The following is a 16,571-nucleotide window of genomic DNA, read 5'->3' as shown; positions in this document are numbered from 1 at the left end:
TCCACCCCCCCATATTGATCAGGTCACATCTCACCACCCATATTAATCAGGTCACACCTCACCACCATATTGATCAGTTCACATCTCACCACCCATATTGATCAGGTCACATCCACCCCCCCCATATTGATCAGGTCACACCTCACCTCATCCACACAAATGCAGCAAACATACTGCATCTCAAAAACCATTAAAAGGACGGTGATCAGTGTTTAGGGGAAATGGGTCATTTAATACAAACTGTCATGCAACGTTTATTGAACTGAACACACAGTAGCAGCAGCGTCAGACAGACACCCAACAAAATAAAAGTCCAGAGACAGGTTTACAAAATAAGAGTCCTTTAATGGTGGGAGATGAACAGATCATATGAAGTGCCTATTGGCAGATTCAAGCTTACAAAAACACTTCCCAACATGCATACTGGGTATTGTAGTTCCCTGGAACATAGGAGATACAGTGAAGCAGTAAATGGAATGGGGGGGGGGGACTACAAACATGGCAGACAGAGTGGACTGTGCCCTGACTATTGTCCCACCTAAAGGATGTTGGTAGCCATTTAAATAATCCCATGAGTCAGCCTTCTACGTGTCGGTCTCCTATGAGAGAGTATGGAACACTGGTCTACCACTAACCATCTGACATGTTATCATTGAGAGAGAATAATGCCTTGGCAAACAGAGGGGACACTATAAAGTAGGGGGTGGAGGGGTAATGGTCCATGTGAACACACAGACACACTCATTCGCTCAGTCAGTCAGTCACTAACGACAGGTCTCTTATTTTCACACACACACAACGATGTAGCCAAGGTAATGGGTACAGGGGATAAGGGGTGTTGATGGTGTCAGTGTAAAGTTGCATATAGAACAGAACGGTGGGGGGGAGGGGGGGTATTTGAGGTGGAAGGGATGGCTTCTAAGGGTAGTAGGGAGGACAAGAGGGGGTATTTGAGGGGGGTGGGAGATAGGAGGGGGTTTTCAGGGTAGGAGGGGGTGTTCAGGGGTGATGGGGGTATTCAGGGAGTATTCAGGGGGTATTCAAGGGGTGATGGGGTATTCAAGGGGTGATGGGGGATTCAAGGGGTGATGGGGGTATTCAAGGGGTGACGGGGGTATTCCCGGGAGTATTCAGGGGGTGATGGGGGTATTCAGGGGGTATACAGGGGTGATGGAGTATTCAGGGGGTATTCAGGGGGTGATGGGGGTATTCAGAGGGTGATGGGGGTATTCAGGGGGTGATGGGGGTATTCAGGGGTGACGGGGGTATTCCGGGAGTATTCAGGGGGTGATGGGGGTATTCAGGGGGTATACAGGGGTGATGGGGGTATTCAGGGGTGACGGGGGTATTCCGGGAGTATTCAGGGGTGATGGGGGTATCAGAGCCTTGTCTCTATCCCGTGCGAAGGATGACGTGAACTCCAGAATCGGTGAACACCGGACCACTCATGTCTCCCACCTTCAGAGCGAAGGACGCATCCTCAAAGGGCTTCTGCATCTGACCTGAAACACACACACACACACCTCTATCACAACGAAAACAGACAACTTTGTGCCAGTCTGTGATTGCATGCTTGTGTGTGAGAGTGGATAGTATATTTTCCATTTGACCGTGTGTGTGTGTGTGTGTGTGTTACCTCTGCCGAACAGTCCCAGGTCTCCTCCATTGCGTGCGGAGCTGCAGTCACTGAACTGAGAGGCCAAAGCCTCAAACTCCTCCTCTCCTGACTGCATCTGCTCTATGTACTCTGCAACATGTTAATAACACACAGTGCAACAACGTGGTAATTACACACAGTGCAACAACATGTTATGTGTATATTCTTATTCCATCCCTTTACTTAGATGTGTGTGTATTAGGTCATTGTTGTGGAATTGTTAGATTACTTGTTAGATATTACTGCAGGCGGAACTAGAAGCACAAGCATTTCACTACACTCACAATAACATCTGCTAACCATGTGACCAATAACATCTGCTAACCATGTGATGTGACCAGTAACATCTGCTAACCGTGTGACCAATAACATCTGCTAACCGTGTGACCAATAACATCTGCTAACCGTGTGACCAGTAACATCTGCTAACCGTGTGACCAGTAACATCTGCTAACCGTGTGACCAGTAACATCTGCTAACCGTGTGACCAGTAACATCTGCTAACCATGTGACCAGTAACATCTGCTAACCATGTGACCAGTAACATCTGCTAACCATGTGACCAATAACATCTGCTAACCGTGTGACCAGTAACATCTGCTAACCGTGTGACCAGTAACATCTGCTAACCGTGTGACCAATAACATCTGCTAACCGTGTGACCAAATACATCTGCTAACCGTGTGACCAGTAACATCTGCTAACCATGTGACCAACAACATCTGCTAACCGTGTGTATGTGACCAATAACATCTGCTAACCATGTGTATGTGACCAATAACATCTGCTAACCATGTGTATGTGACCAATAACATCTGCTAACTGTGTGTATGTGACCAATAACATCTGCCAACCGTGTGACCAGTAACATCTGCCAACCGTGTGACCAGTAACATCTGCTAACCGTGTGACCAGTAACATCTGCTAACCGTGTGACCAGTAACATCTGCTAACCGTGTGTATGTGACCAATAACATCTGCTAACCGTGTGTATGTGACCAATAACATCTGCTAACCGTGTGTATGTGACCAATAACATCTGCTAACCGTGTGTATGTGACCAATAACATCTGCTAACCATGTGTATGTGACCAATAACATCTGCCAACCGTGTGTATGTGACCAATAACATCTGCTAACCGTGTGTATGTGACCAATAACATCTGCCAACCGTGTGTATGTGACCAATAACATCTGCTAACCATGTGACCAATAACATCTGCCAACCGTGTGTATGTGACCAATAACATCTGCTAACTGTGTGTGTGACCAGTAACATCTGCTAACCATGTATGTGACCAATAACATCTGCTAACCGTGTGACCAACAACATCTGCTAACCATGTGACCAATAACATCTGCTAACCATGTGTGTGTGACCAATAACATCTGACTTGACATGTACGTAGTTTATCAAACTGTCTCTCACCATCTCTCTCAACACACCCAGAGACGGTCAAACATTAGATCATATGTTGTCACACCAACTCTTTCCCCCAACTACTCACTTTGTATGAGGTCGAGGGCCTCCTCTTTGGAGCGCGTGATGTTCTCCTCTCTCCAGGAGGACGGGCGACGCGATTGGCTGTGCTTCACCAGGAGGTGGGAACAACGCACCTTGTCTGGCTCGCCACTCCCATCACCTACAATTCAATACAAATGTATTGTCCCCTCCCTTCACACACAATACAAATGTATTGTCCCCTCCACTTCACCCACAATACAAATGTATTGTCCCCTCTCCTTCACCCACAACGCAAATGTATTGTCCCCTCTCCTTCACCCACAATACAAATGTATTGTCCCCTCTCCTTCACAAATGTATTGTCCCCTCTCCTTCACCTACAATACAAATGTATTGTCCCCTCCCCTCACCCACAATACAAATGTATTGTCCCCTCCCCTCACCCACAATACAAATGTATTGTCCCCTCTCTTTCACCCACAATGCAAATGTATTGTCCCCTCCCCTTCACCCACAATACAAATGTATTGTCCCCTCCCCTTCACAAATGTATTGTCCCCTCTCCTTCACCCACAATTAAAATGTATTGTCCCCTCCCCTCACCCACAATACAAATGTATTGTCCCCTCCCCTTCACAAATGTATTGTCCCCTCTCCTTCACCTACAATACAAATGTATTGTCCCCTCCCCTCACCCACAATACAAATGTATTGTCCCCTCCCCTTCACAAATGTATTGTCCCCTCTCCTTCACCTACAATACAACTGTATTGTCCCCTCCCTTCAATACAAATGTATTGTCCCCTCCCTTCAATACAAATGTATTGTCCCCTCCCTTCAATACAAATGTATTGTCCCCTCCCCTTCAATACAAATGTATTGTCCCCTCTCCTTCACCCACAATACAAATGTATTGTCCCCTCCCCTCACCCACAATACAAATGCATTGTCCCCTCTCCTTCACCCACAATGCAAATGCATTGTCCCCTCCCCTTCACCCACAATACAAATGTATTGTCCCCTCCCCTTCACAAATGTATTGTCCCCTCTCCTTCACCTACAATACAAATGTATTGCCCCTCCCCTCCCCCACAATACAAATGTATTGTCCCCTCCCCTTCACAAATGTATTGTCCCCTCCCCTTCACCTACAATACAACTGTATTGTCCCCTCCCCTTCACCTACAATACAACTGTATTGTCCCCTCCCTTCAATACAAATGTATTGTCCCCTCCCCTTCAATACAAATGTATTGTCCCCTCCCCTTCAATACAAATGTATTGTCCCCTCCCCTTCAATACAAATGTATTGTCCCCTCCCCTTCAATACAAATGTATTGCCCCTCCCCTCCCCCACAATACAAATGTATTGTCCCCTCCCCTTCACAAATGTATTGTCCCCTCCCCTTCACCTACAATACAACTGTATTGTCCCCTCCCCTTCACCTACAATACAACTGTATTGTCCCCTCCCCTTCACCTACAATACAACTGTATTGTCCCCTCCCTTCAATACAAATGTATTGTCCCCTCCCCTTCAATACAAATGTATTGTCCCCTCCCCTTCAATACAAATGTATTGTCCCCTCCCCTTCAATACAAATGTATTGTCCCCTCCCCTTCAATACATTTGTTATTGTCCCCTCCCCTTCAATACATTTGTTATTGTCCCCTCCCCTTCAATACATTTGTTATTGTCCCCTCCCCTTCGATACAAATGTATTGTCCCCTCCCCTTCGATACAAATGTATTGTCCCCTCCCCTTCAATACAAATGTATTGTCCCCTCCCCTTCAATACAAATGTATTGTCCCCTCCCCTTCAATACAAATGTATTGTCCCCTCCCCTTCAATACAAATGTATTGTCCCCTCCCCTTCAATACAAATGTATTGTCCCCTCCCCTTCAATACAAATGTATTGTCCCCTCCCCTTCAATACAAATGTATTGTCCACTTATCACCAATACAATGCATTTGTTCATATGATGCTACAACAAACAGTCTTCTTCTCATCCCCCCAAACAGCAGCTCACTTCACACAGTAGAGGAGCAGCACACTTCACACACAGTAGAGAGGAGCAGCACACTTCACACACAGTAGAGCAGCACACTTCACACACAGTAGAGCAGCACACTTCACACACAGTAGAGAGGAGCAGCACACTTCACACACAGTAGAGAGGAGCAGCTCACTTCACACACAGTAGAGAGGAGCAGCTCACTTCACACACAGTAGAGAGGAGCAGCTCACTTCACACACAGTAGAGAGGAGCAGCACACTTCACACACAGTAGAGCAGCACACTTCACACACAGTAGAGAAGGAGCACACTTCACACACAGCAGAGGAGCAGCACACTTCACACACAGTAGAGAGGAGCAGCACACTTCACACACAGTAGAGGAGCACACTTCACACACAGTAGAGGAGCACACTTCACACACAGTAGAGGAGCACACTTCACACACAGTAGAGGAGCACACTTCACACACAGTAGAGGAGCACAGGGTCAAACCATAGTGCAGCGCCCCTGGATGGAGAGAGCAAGTATGTTGTGGGGTTAAGGGCCAGCATGTTGTTGGGTTAAGGGCCAGCATGTTGTTGGGTTAAGGGCCAGCATGCTGTTGGGTTAAGGGCCAGCATGCTGTTGGGTTAAGGGCCAGCATGCTGTTGGGTTAAGGGCCGGCATGCTGTTGGGTTAAGGGCCAGCATGCTGTTGGGTTAAGGGCCAGCATGTTGTTGGGTTAAGGGCCGGCATGCTGTTGGGTTAAGAGCCAGTATGTTGTTGGGTTAAGGGCCAGCATGCTGTTGGGTTAAGAGCCAGCATGTTGTTGGGTTAAGGGCCAGCATGCTGTTGGGTTAAGAGCCCGTATGTTGTTGGGTAACCGTGACCTGTCAGCTACAGGTCCATCCCCTTAGCTGCTGGGCGACCTACCTGACCCCACCGGACGCTCCCACTGGCTGGCATTGGTGATGTGGTTAAAGTAGTACACTCTACCTAGGAAAGGGAGGAGGGAGAAAGAGGATGGGGGAGGAGGGCGGGAGAGAGGGGGGAGTTAGAGGGGGGTGGGGGAGAAGGGAGGGAGAGAAAGGATGGGGAGGGAGAGAAAGGATGGGGAGGGAGAGAAAGGATGGGGAGGGAGAGAAAGGATGGGGAGGGAGAGAAAGGATGGGGAGGGAGAGAAAGGATGGGAGAGAAAGGATGGGGAGGGAGAGAAAGGATGGGGAGGGAGAGAAAGGATGGGGAGAGGAGAGAAAGGATGGGGAGAGGAGAGAAAGGATGGGGAGTAGGGGAAGAGAGAGGAGAGGTGTTGGTTTGGGGGATGGGAAAGAGGGAGCCGATGCTACAACTGAAGTCTACCGAAGCTTCCTTTCCTTCATGTGTATTAATCTACACAGATAAGTGTGAACCTACACAGATAAAAGCAGGAGCCTACACAGATAAAAGCAGGAGCCTACACAGATAAAAGCAGGAGCCTACACAGATAAAAGCATGAACCTACACAGATAAAAGCATTTTGCTTTAGTCTAATCTCAGTTGGTCGTCTTCAGAAACGTTTAATGATATGCTGAAGAAGGCGTTGAGAAAATACATATTTAACTTCTGCTCACTGGGCAGAAACCCGCCATCCTAACACAGGTGTCGGAATGGTCCCAAGGCGCGGGACAAAATGACGTCATTGTTATGGGCCTTGTTATTTTCTGCTACCTCGCGAGCTGGCGTGAAATGAATGAATGGACATTCATGAATAAACTGACCAACTCAAAATGACGACACCCAATACAACAGTCTATCTTCCAATACATATATTCCTAAGAATTTGATTATGAAATAAGTTACTGTCCAATGCATAGTACGTTGAACAGTTGTCAAAACATGCATGCGCCGTTGCTAGTTTAGCTAGCTTGCTGGGTTAGTCGTGAGGGTAATGACTGGCTAACTAAGCAACACCAGATGATAGCTTTTGATACACGCACTAGTCAAACGAATAACCATCAAACGCAATTCACAAATAAACATGCGTCACCACCTAACGATGCAACAAGATTACAACCAACCTAACTAGCTAAGTAATTTAGCGAAGCCGCTAACGCTAGCATTTGGGTCGGTACTTTGCCATGCAAGGGGTTTGTGCACCAGCGACAAATTGTTCGGGACTGGGATGATATAGCTAATTATCGCTCTCAACCTACTGGAACTGCGGCTCATCCGCTTTTCCCACCCGGACGGTAGCTTCTCGTCCTCGGCGTCTGCCATTTTCCCTGCTTGCTTTCAAAACTGTGCAAGTCACTCCTCTTTGCCTCTGGTGGCTCGTAGAATGCGGCTGTAAGGAAACGTCTGCTGCTGCTGATTCTGTTGTTGCACCTTCCATCCGCCAGGTGTCAAAGAGACATGTTTAGAATATTCTTCACTTTTCTAAAAGGGTTGCTTTTACATGTGTTTTGTTGTTGTTGCATTAGACATGTATTTCTCATTATATCTACATTGGATTTAATCGAATGGTATGTTGATATCATTTCGGCTGTTTATTCCACTGATCTACAGTAAAAAAATTAAAAAGCCCTTATAGACTGATGTGACCGCATTTGTTATTTCATTGCAACTATTCGCAGCACTTCTGGTTGATTTACGGCATAGCTGAATATTGCAGTGTGCGCCTTCTCTTGACATGTCACCCTATGAGAGGCCTTGACGTAGCCACGTCAATCATCCGTTTAGATGTTTCATTGGTGCGTTTTCTCGTTGTACACAAAGCGGAACGCTTTACGACTACACAGGCTGAAACGATTCTGGTTTTTCGCTAACGACTAGCTATCAATAAGGTAATATCTGTACTTATACGATATTTTATCAATGATATAGACCAATACACGTGAGGAAACTTCAATATCTAAGACTTAATGCTTTATTTATTTTTTCAGTGGTTGTTGATGAAGCGCCAACTAGCTCTGCTTACATTAGCCAACTCCACATGACAACATAACGTTTATTGTCCTAGCTGTTATGTTAGCTGCTAAGTAACATTACATTATTGGAGTTGTAATGACAAACAACTGGAACATCATCCTTGTATTGTAATCACCACTGTTGTGTAACCAACTAAAGTTCGCTAGTTAGTTTAAACTGTGTGCTGTTTCACGCCACTTCGATACGAAGTGATTTTCGTAGCAGGTTATGAGAGCATTTTTCGCAAACCCGTCTTAACCTCCGTCTCCTAACCGACTACGTTAATTATCCTAACCCGCTTTAAGTTCTGACCTGCTACGAAAAGTCACTTCCGTATCGAAGTTGTTTGAAAATAGTGTTTATTGTATGTTCACGGTGTCGTCATACTGTACCGCTGTCTCAACCAACTCTCCCCGTCTCTCTCTGCGGATCAGGATGATTGAGGTGGTTTGCAATGACCGGCTGGGCAAGAAGGTCCGGGTGAAGTGCAAGTATCCTTTTACTAAGCTGACCACCATGCTAGTCTTACAGCACAGACTAGCCTACGCATTCATAGGCTGCATCTGATTTAGCGCCTATTGGCGATAGTAACACACTGTTACAATAGTATGTGAATACCCCTTCAAATTAGTGGATTTGGCTATTTCAGCCACACCCGTTGCTGACAGGTGTATAAAATCGAGCGCACAGCCATGCAATCTCCATAGACAAATATTGGCAGTAGAATGACCTTACTGAAGAGCTCAGTGACTTTCAATGTGGCATTATCATAGGATGCCACCTTTCCAACAAGTAAGTTAGTCAAATTTCTGCCCTGCTAGAACAGCCCTGGTCAATTGAAAGTGCTGTTATTGTGAAGTGGAAACGTCTAGGAGCAACAACGGCTCAGCCGCGAAGTGGTAAGCCATACAAGCTCACAGAACGGGACCGCTGCAGCGCGTAAAAAATGGTCTGTCCTCGGTTGCAACACTTACTACCGAGTTCCAAACTGCCTCAGGGAAGCAACGTCAGCGCAATAACTGTTCGTCAGGAGCTTCACGAAATGGGTTTCCATGGCCGAGCAGCCACACATAACCCTAAGATCACCATGTGCAATGCCAAGCGTCGGCTGGAGTGGTGTAAAACTTGCCGCCATTGGAGTCTGGAGCAGTGGAAATGCGTTCTCTGGAATGATGAATCACGCTTCACCATCTGGCAGTCCGATGGACGAATCTGGGTTTGGCGGATGCCAGGAGAACTCTACCTGCCCCCATATTGTGTCAACTGTAAAGTTTGGTGGAGGAGGAGGAATGATGGTCTGGGGCTGTTTTTCATGGTTCGTGCTAGGCCCCTTAGTTCCAGTGAAGGGAAATCTTAACGCTACAGCATACAATGAAATTCTAGACAATTCTGTGCTTCCAACTCTGTCTCAACAGTTTTGGGAAAGTCCCTCTCCTGTTTCAGCTGGACAATGCTCCCGTGCACAACGAGGTTCATACAGACATTGTCTGTTGAGATCGTTTTGGAAGAACTTGACTGGCCTGCACAGAGCCCTGACCTCAACCCCCATCGAACACCTGTGGGATGAATTGGAACGCCGACTGCCCAACATCAGTCCCCGACCTCACTAATGCTCTTGTGGCTGAATGGAAGCAAGCCCCCGCAGCAATGTTCCAACATCTAGTGGAAAGCCTTCCCAGAAGAGTGGAGGCTGTTATAGCAGCAAAGGGGGGACCAACTCCATATTAATGACCATGATTTTGGAATGAGATGTTCGACGAGCAGGTGTCCACATACTTTTTTTTTTATCCCAGACGTTCGTTCTGAACGTTAAAACGCATCGTTGCGATATGGTTTTGGAAACAAGGAATGTATCTCTCATATCAGCAAGAAATCATAAAAAAAAAACTAAAGGTTAAATTACTACAGACCTTTTTCGAGGGTTGCAAGCATAGACACACTATACCAACATGTCGTTAGAGCAGTCATCTGTGTACAGCCTTAACCCTTTCCAGCTCAGAAGACACTATAGGAGACCTGAAGAAGCTCATCGCTGCCCAGACAGGCACACGGTGGGACAAGATCGTACTCAAGAAATGGTGAGAAAGAAATTAAGTCCCTAGCCTACGAACCAGTGACGAGTCACTTCCCTAGCCTACGAACCAGTGACGAGTCACTTCCCTAGCCTACGGACTTTTATTCATTATTTATTTATTTAACTATACAAGTCAGTTAGGAACAAATTATTATCTCCAATGACGGCCTACCCGGACGGCGCTGGGCCAGTTGTGCGCCACCCTTATGTGACTCCCAGTCACGGCCAGGTGTGATTCAAATCAAATGTATTTATAAAGCCCTTCTTACATCAGCTGATATCTCAACGTGCTGTACAGAAACCCAGCCTAAAACCCCATACTGCAAGCAATGCAGGTGTAGAGGCCTGGAATCGAACCAGGGTCTGTAGTGACGCCTCTAGCACTGAGATGCAGTGGCTTATTTCTTTACTCATCTATTGTTCACCTAATATCTTTTATTATTTTTTGGACTTAAAAATTGCACTGTTGGTCAGAGCCTGTAAATATGTCACTGTTGGTCAGAGCCTGTAAATATGTCACTGTTGGTCAGAGCCTGTAAATATGTCACTGTTGGTTAGAGCCTGTAAATATGTCACTGTTGGTCAGAGCCTGTAAATATGTCACTGTTGGTCAGAGCCTGTAAATATGTCACTGTTGGTTAGAGCCTGTAAATATGTCACTGTTGGTCAGAGCCTGTAAATATGTCACTGTTGGTCAGAGCCTGTAAATATGTCACTGTTGGTTAGAGCCTGTAAGTATGTCACTGTTGGTCAGAGCCTGTAAATATGTCACTGTTGGTCAGAGCCTGTAAATATGTCACTGTTGGTCAGAGCCTGTAAGTATGTCACTGTTGGTCAGAGCCTGTAAATATGTCACTGTTGGTCAGAGCCTGTAAATATGTCACTGTTGGTTAGAGCCTGTAAATATGTCACTGTTGGTCAGAGCCTGTAAATATGTCACTGTTGGTCAGAGCCTGTAAATATGTCACTGTTGGTCAGAGCCTGTAAATATGTCACTGTTGGTCAGAGCCTGTAAATATGTCACTGTTGGTCAGAGCCTGTAAATATGTCACTGTTGGTCAGAGCCTGTAAATATGTCACTGTTGGTCAGAGCCTGTAAATATGTCACTGTTGGTCAGAGCCTGTAAATATGTCACTGTTGGTCAGAGCCTGTAAATATGTCACTGTTGGTCAGAGCCTGTAAATATGTCACTGTTGGTCAGAGCCTGTAAATATGTCACTGTTGGTCAGAGCCTGTAAATATGTCACTGTTGGTCAGAGCCTGTAAATATGTCACTGTTGGTCAGAGCCTGTAAATATGTCACTGTTGGTTAGAGCCTGTAAATATGTCACTGTTGGTCAGAGCCTGTAAATATGTCACTGTTGGTTAGAGCCTGTAAATATGTCACTGTTGGTCAGAGCCTGTAAATATGTCACTGTTGGTCAGAGCCTGTAAATATGTCACTGTTGGTTAGAGCCTGTAAATATGTCACTGTTGGTCAGAGCCTGTAAATATGTCACTGTTGGTCAGAGCCTGTAAATATGTCACTGTTGGTCAGAGCCTGTAAATATGTCACTGTTGGTCAGAGCCTGTAAATATGTCACTGTTGGTTAGAGCCTGTAAATATGTCACTGTTGGTCAGAGCCTGTAAGTATGTCACTGTTGGTCAGAGCCTGTAAGTATGTCACTGTTGGTCAGAGCCTGTAAATATGTCACTGTTGGTCAGAGCCTGTAAATATGTCACTGTTGGTTAGAGCCTGTAAATATGTCACTGTTGGTCAGAGCCTGTAAATATGTCACTGTTGGTCAGAGCCTGTAAATATGTCACTGTTGGTTAGAGCCTGTAAATATGTCACTGTTGGTCAGAGCCTGTAAATATGTCACTGTTGGTCAGAGCCTGTAAGTATGTCACTGTTGGTCAGAGCCTGTAAATATGTCACTGTTGGTCAGAGCCTGTAAATATGTCACTGTTGGTCAGAGCCTGTAAATATGTCACTGTTGGTCAGAGCCTGTAAGTATGTCACTGTTGGTCAGAGCCTGTAAATATGTCACTGTTGGTCAGAGCCTGTAAATATGTCACTGTTGGTCAGAGCCTGTAAATATGTCACTGTTGGTCAGAGCCTGTAAATATGTCACTGTTGGTCAGAGCCTGTAAATATGTCACTGTTGGTCAGAGCCTGTAAATATGTCACTGTTGGTCAGAGCCTGTAAGTATGTCACTGTTGGTCAGAGCCTGTAAATATGTCACTGTTGGTCAGAGCCTGTAAATATGTCACTGTTGGTCAGAGCCTGTAAGTATGTCACTGTTGGTCAGAGCCTGTAAATATGTCACTGTTGGTCAGAGCCTGTAAATATGTCACTGTTGGTCAGAGCCTGTAAATATGTCACTGTTGGTCAGAGCCTGTAAATATGTCACTGTTGGTCAGAGCCTGTAACTAAGTATGTCACTGTTGGTCAGAGCCTGTAACTAAGTATGTCACTGTTGTATTCGGGCTGTTGGTCAGAGCCTGTAACTAAGTATGTCACTGTTGGTCAGAGCCTGTAACTAAGTATGTCACTGTTGTATTCGGGCATACGTGACAAACTTTGATTTAGATCGCTGCATCACTCGGAAACTTGTTAGTTGTGGCATATTTGGAACCAGTGACGAGTCACTTCTCCTTCTCTTCCTCCTGTATTATTCAGACTGTTTTATGTGTCGTCTGCGTTTGTATCCAGGGTAACGTGTTAGAATATTAAGGTAGAAATGTAGAACCTACAAGCCTCTGTGACATGTAGAATAAGGAATCATGTCCTTTTCTATCTGAAACGTTCCGGAAGGAATCTGGTCGAGGCTGTGTTCTTCCTCTGTGACTAACTTCCTGTTTTCTCCTCTCAGGTACACCATATTCAAGGACCACGTGTCTCTGGGAGACTGTATCCTTTTTGAGCCCTCGGAAGTGCAGTTTCACTGTTTGACCACCGGATGGCGTTTTATTGTCGTGAGTCTTGTCCTGGAGGCACAACTGGGCCATTTCCCCTTAGACAGAGCAGCTGCAAAGTCAAATGTGGCTATATTGTTTTCATGCATTTTTACAACAATGTGCTTTTTGGTGTTTTAAATTAGGGTTAGGCATTAGGTTCAACAGTGTGTTTTTAAATTAGGGTTAGGCATTAGGTTCAACAGTGTGGTTAGGCATTAGGTTCAACAGTGTGTTTTTAAATTAGGGTTAGGCATTAGGTTCAACAGTGTGGTTAGGCATTAGGTTCAATAGGGTGGTTAGGTGGTTAAGTGGTTAAGTGTAAAATCAGATTGGAGGACTTTGTGGCTGTGCCAGCTAGTGACCACTGTAGAGCTGCCTCCAGAACAACATTCATGATGAAGAATGCTGAAACAGCTGTTTAACCAAGAGGAAATGGAACACTATTGAGCCCCGAGAACAACAGTTTCACTCTGATCAGGGAGGAATCTGTAAACTGGGAGATTACTGAGCCAACATGTCTGCTTTCCTTCCAGGTTTTGCTACTGTTAGATATAGTAAGGAGAGAGAGAGAAACATACAGCAACATTTGAATGTCTCCTCCTCCTCACTTTATCTGATGGTCATTGTCCGAGTGGGTTTCTACAGGTAAGCTACGTTTTTGTTATTGAGAAATGCTGTTGGTGAAGTATTGCCTTGAAAGTGAGGAGTTTCCTGGTTTAGTTCATTATATTGAGGGAAACTCGGGGAAATGAGTTGGTTGTGCAACTCGAGACATTTGACACACACATAAACACACACACACACATTGGTTGTGCAACTCGAGACATTTGACACACACACACACACACATAAACACACACACACATAAACACACACACACACACACACACACACACATATAAACACACACACACACACGGTACATCTGGCATATGGATGGTGTTTGTGTGGGACTACTGATCACCACCACCACCACTGTTCTCCTCCTTAACTCACCTGTCTGCAGATGAGATCCATGATGGACAGAACCTGGAGCTGTACTACCAGTAGAAGACTGAGGACACACACACACACACACACACTTCTATGTATTAAGAAGGCTTGTTGATCATTGGATCAGGGTTTTGCGGAACATCGATGGTGTTCTAGTGATGAAATGTTTTCATATTGTTTGGAAATAAAAGCAAATATTTATATTCGTTTAATTTGTCTCCATCTCTAACTGGCTTTATGATCTGGAAGTGTCCCACACGGCACCCTATTCCCTATATAGTGCACTACTATAGACCAGATCCCTTTATAGTGCACTACTATAGACCAGATCCCTTTATAGTGCACTACTATAGACCAGATCCCTTTATAGTGCACTACTATAGACCAGATCCCTATATAGTATACTACTATAGACCAGATCCCTTTATAGTGCACTACTATAGACCAGATCCCTTTATAGTGCACTACTATAGACCAGATCCCTATATAGTGCACTACTATAGACCAGATCCCTTTATAGTGCACTACTATAAACCAGATCCCTATATAGTGCACTACTATAGACCAGATCCCTTTGTAGTGCACTACTATAGACCAGATCCCTATATAGTGCACTACTATAGACCAGATCCCTTTATAGTGCACTACTATAGACCAGATCCCTTTATAGTGCACTACTATAGACCAGATCCCTTTATAGTGCACTACTATAGACCAGATCCCTTTATAGTGCACTACTATAGACCAGATCCCTTTATAGTGCACTACTATAGACCAGATCCCTTTATAGTGCACTACTATAGACCAGATCCCTTTATAGTGCACTACTATAGACCAGATCCCTTTATAGTGCACTACTATAGACCAGATCCCTATATAGTGCACTACTATAGACCAGATCCCTTTATAGTGCACTACTATAGACCAGATCCCTTTATAGTGCACTACTATAGACCAGATCCCTTTATAGTGCACTACTATAGACCAGATCCCTTTATAGTGCACTACTATAGACCAGATCCCTATATAGTATACTACTATAGACCAGATCCCTTTATAGTGCACTACTATAGACCAGATCCCTTTATAGTGCACTACTATAGACCAGATCCCTTTATAGTGCACTACTATAGACCAGATCCCTTTATAGTGCACTACTATAGACCAGATCCCTTTTATAGTGCACTACTATAGACCAGATCCCTTTGTAGTGCACTACTATAGACCAGATCCCTATATAGTGCACTACTATAGACCAGATCCCTATATAGTGCACTACTATAGACCAGATCCCTTTATAGTGCACTACTATAGACCAGATCCCTTTATAGTGCACTACTATAGACCAGATCCCTTTATAGTGCACTACTATAGACCAGATCCCTTTATAGTGCACTACTATAGACCAGATCCCTTTATAGTGCACTACTATAGACCAGATCCCTTTATAGTGCACTACTATAGACCAGATCCCTTTATAGTGCACTACTATAGACCAGATCCCTTTATAGTGCACTACTATAGACCAGATCCCTTTATAGTGCACTACTATAGACCAGATCCCTATATAGTGCACTACTATAGACCAGATCCCTATATAGTGCACTACTATAGACCAGATCCCTTTATAGTGCACTACTATAGACCAGATCCCTATATAGTATACTACTATAGACCAGACTCTGTTCTGTCTAGGTAAGAGGTTCCCTATATAGTGCACTACTATAGACCAGACTCTGTTCTGTCTAGGTAAGAGGTTCCCTATATAGTGCACTACTATAGACCAGACTCTGTTCTGTCTAGGTAAGAGGTTCCCTATATAGTGCACTACTATAGACCGGTTCTGTCTAGGTAAGAGGTTCCCTATATAGTATACTACTTTAGACCAGACTGTTCTGTCTAGGTATGAGGTTCCCTATATAGTGCACTACTATAGACCAGACTCTGTTCTGTCTAGGTAAGAGGTTCCCTATATAGTGCACTACTATAGACCAGACTCTGTTCTGTCTAGGTAAGCGGTTCCCTATATAGTATACTACTTTAGACCAGACTGTTCTGTCTAGGTAAGAGGTCCCCTATATAGTGCACTACTATAGACCAGACTCTGTTCTGTCTAGGTAAGAGGTTCCCTATATAGTGCACTACTATAGACCAGACTCTGTTCTGTCTAGGTATGAGGTTCCCTATATAGTGCACTACTATAGACCAGACTCTGTTCTGTCTAGGTAAGAGGTTCCCTATATAGTGCACTACTATAGACCAGACTCTGTTCTGTCTAGGTAAGAGGTTCCCTATATAGTGCACTACTATAGACCGGTTCTGTCTAGGTAAGAGGTTCCCTATATAGTATACTACTTTAGACCAGACTGTTCTGTCTAGGTAAGAGGTTCCCTATATAGTGCACTACTATAGACCAGACTCTGTTCTGTCTAGGTAAGAGGTTCCCTATATAGTGCACTACTATAGACCAGACTCTGTTCTGTCTAGGTAA

At 44.8% G+C, this 16,571-nt stretch overlaps 2 protein-coding genes across 3 annotated transcripts; one reads left to right on the top strand and one right to left on the bottom strand.

The window, feature by feature from the left end:
* Nucleotides 1-324: 324 nt before the first annotated feature.
* Nucleotides 325-7,685, bottom strand: LOC116358954 (peptidyl-prolyl cis-trans isomerase NIMA-interacting 1). Of its 2 annotated transcripts, XM_031811409.1 has the most exons (5): nucleotides 7,317-7,680; nucleotides 6,058-6,120; nucleotides 3,166-3,300; nucleotides 1,637-1,747; nucleotides 325-1,502 (listed from the first exon to the last, which is right to left on the bottom strand). In XM_031811409.1, exons 1-5 carry the CDS (start codon nucleotides 7,378-7,380, stop codon nucleotides 1,393-1,395), a joined length of 483 nt encoding a protein of 160 aa, XP_031667269.1. In that variant the 5' UTR covers nucleotides 7,381-7,680; the 3' UTR covers nucleotides 325-1,392. The 2 variants fall into 2 exon arrangements, with proteins under 2 accessions (XP_031667269.1, XP_031667270.1); XM_031811410.1 differs by lacking the exon at nucleotides 6,058-6,120 and having other exon boundaries at nucleotides 7,317-7,685.
* Nucleotides 7,686-7,817: 132 nt separating this feature from the next.
* On the top strand, nucleotides 7,818-14,292 carry LOC109882049 (ubiquitin-like protein 5). The gene is made up of 5 exons (XM_020474146.2): nucleotides 7,818-7,946; nucleotides 8,505-8,561; nucleotides 10,065-10,148; nucleotides 13,003-13,040; nucleotides 14,094-14,292. Exons 2-5 carry the CDS (start codon nucleotides 8,506-8,508, stop codon nucleotides 14,135-14,137), a joined length of 222 nt encoding a protein of 73 aa, XP_020329735.1. The 5' UTR covers nucleotides 7,818-7,946; nucleotide 8,505; the 3' UTR covers nucleotides 14,138-14,292.
* The last annotated feature ends 2,279 nt before the right edge of the window (nucleotides 14,293-16,571 follow it).

This window comes from Oncorhynchus kisutch, unplaced genomic scaffold, assembly GCF_002021735.2.
Source record: "Oncorhynchus kisutch isolate 150728-3 unplaced genomic scaffold, Okis_V2 Okis01b-Okis20b_hom, whole genome shotgun sequence".
In the NCBI taxonomy this organism is placed as follows: domain Eukaryota; kingdom Metazoa; phylum Chordata; class Actinopteri; order Salmoniformes; family Salmonidae; genus Oncorhynchus; species Oncorhynchus kisutch.
This window is presented reverse-complemented; position numbering and strand designations above follow the sequence as displayed.

Coding starts and splice junctions, on each gene's coding strand:
- LOC109882049 (XM_020474146.2), top strand. CDS start 8,506: ATGATTGAGGTGGTTTGCAATGACCGGCTGGGCAAGAAGGTCCGGGTG. Junction 8,562..10,064: donor AAGGTCCGGGTGAAGTGCAA/GTATCCTTTTAC, acceptor AACCCTTTCCAG/CTCAGAAGACACTATAGGAG. Junction 10,149..13,002: donor AAGATCGTACTCAAGAAATG/GTGAGAAAGAAA, acceptor TTCTCCTCTCAG/GTACACCATATTCAAGGACC.
- LOC116358954 (XM_031811409.1), bottom strand. CDS start 7,380: ATGGCAGACGCCGAGGACGAGAAGCTACCGTCCGGGTGGGAAAAGCGG. Junction 6,121..7,316: donor GCGGATGAGCCGCAGTTCCA/GTAGGTTGAGAG, acceptor TCCCTTTCCTAG/GTAGAGTGTACTACTTTAAC. Junction 3,301..6,057: donor GGAGCGTCCGGTGGGGTCAG/GTAGGTCGCCCA, acceptor ATTGAATTGTAG/GTGATGGGAGTGGCGAGCCA.